Raw genomic sequence first — 1,768 nt, 5'->3', positions numbered from 1 at the left:
CCGTTTAAGATAAGAACCGTATACGTATTAATAAAATGAAGGGAAATGTAAATATCGAATTGGATTTCAATTGTTTGACGTTGTAGAATGGAAAAAGTATGTCATATAAAATCAAAAAATTTCTATTAATAGATCAGTGCTAAAATGGAAGCCTGTGTGGTCATGCTGAAAGATGCAGTTGATGTTATATCAGAGGAGAACAGTTTTGATATTCCACCGCTACCGCCACCAATTGTCACAATTCCTGCAACTCCCAAAAAGGAAGGCAAGCAGTTTAAACGAACTCCTGTAGAAATGTGTGCTGTCAAGGTCAGTTCATTTGGAGTGAGAATGCACAATGACAAGAGCCCGTGTGATATAACAGGTTCAACAGTAATGCCAGATGGAAGACTTGTGCTAGTTGATTATAACAACAAAAAACTCAAAGTCCTTGATCGAGACTTCCATCTCATGTCAGATTTCAAAACCGACGGTGCATCATTCGACACAACTACATTATCACATAACCAGGTTGCAGTAACGGTGCCAAAGGATAAGAGAATCCATTTTCTAAGTCTGCAAGATGGAATGAAAACTGCTGACAGTATTCACACTCGACTGGAATGCTGGGGATTAGACTATGTGGACGAGAAACTTGTAACCGTGACTAATAGTGATGATCACATGATTCTGTTTTACAATAAGAAAGGGACAGAACTTATCTCGTGTAGCTTAGGCTCACAAGATCCAAATATGAAATGGCCGATATCAGTATGTGTTGATACAAAGGATAAAATTTACATCTGCTGCCAAGGTGAAGGTGACTCTGAAGATATCAACGGCTGTCTGGTGATAATAGATTCCTCAGGTCAGGTGAGAAGCATGTACATGGACCCTGGCTTGAGGAAAGCAACTAGCTGCACTAAAGACGAAGATGGGAACATTTTTATTTGCGGTTTATCTTCAGCAAATGTTCATCAAATTCCAAGATCTGGAGACCGACTTGGACAGATTATTTCTGGTCTAAGTAAGCCCATTCATGTGAAGAGTTACTGGGATACAGGCAGTTTGCTGGTTATGGAGCGATTCTGTAATGATGTTTGTGTGTATCAAATGCAAGAATAGCAGTTATATCTATGTAAAAACATATGAAAACATTAGAAAAAAAACATGAAAGTTATAGATATTTGTAAAATTCTATAATTTATTAGCACATATATTTTAATAGCATTTTATATCAGATTATTTATATACTTAGTAATAATAGTGAGCTTTGAATGTAGACGCTAGTAAAAAAAAATTATATACATTTCTATATTCTATTCTATATTAGCTTTTGTAGCTAAAAATAAAAATAAAAACATTTCAATGTTGCTTTATTACTGCTATGAATGAATGAATGGGGCATGATTGTTATGATAATGATGATGATGATAATGATGAAAATAACGACGACTCATTTGTAACATTGACAATTCGTCAAAATATCAGTTGCTTGCATTCGCGAATATATATGACAAAAATTTGTCGTCTGCAAATGTCATTTAATGTGCCATTCATTATTTAGTCTCTCGCCGTTTGTATATCACCCAAGGACATATGTGTATTCAATTTCTTGCAAATAGATAATTGTTACTATACATTTTAAAGGTCCATTTTCTACATAAATGTACGGCAATTGAGATGTGCACATTTTTGCAAGGAACAGTTGCAACTGGCTGTGCAACAGTGGTTACAGAGACAAAACTGTTTCACCGATTATTTAATAATATGGCTTATAGGTAAGCTA

At 35.1% G+C, this 1,768-nt stretch overlaps 1 protein-coding gene across 1 annotated transcript; it reads left to right on the top strand.

The window, feature by feature from the left end:
• Positions 1 to 144: 144 nt before the first annotated feature.
• Positions 145 to 1,104, top strand: LOC132751253 (uncharacterized). The gene has a single exon (XM_060741409.1). The coding sequence runs from the start codon at positions 145 to 147 to the stop codon at positions 1,102 to 1,104; it is 960 nt and encodes a 319-aa protein (XP_060597392.1).
• Positions 1,105 to 1,768: the final 664 nt, after the last annotated feature.

Source organism: Ruditapes philippinarum, unplaced genomic scaffold (assembly GCF_026571515.1).
Source record: "Ruditapes philippinarum isolate M1 unplaced genomic scaffold, ASM2657151v2 ctg10496_1_1_1_1, whole genome shotgun sequence".
Classification (NCBI taxonomy): Eukaryota; Metazoa; Mollusca; class Bivalvia; order Venerida; family Veneridae; genus Ruditapes; species Ruditapes philippinarum.
The sequence above is the reverse complement of the archived record's forward strand: the minus strand, read 5'-3'. Positions and strand labels throughout refer to the sequence as shown.

Excerpts from the sequence above, each read along its gene's own strand:
- LOC132751253 (XM_060741409.1), top strand. The coding sequence starts at position 145 with ATGGAAGCCTGTGTGGTCATGCTGAAAGATGCAGTTGATGTTATATCA.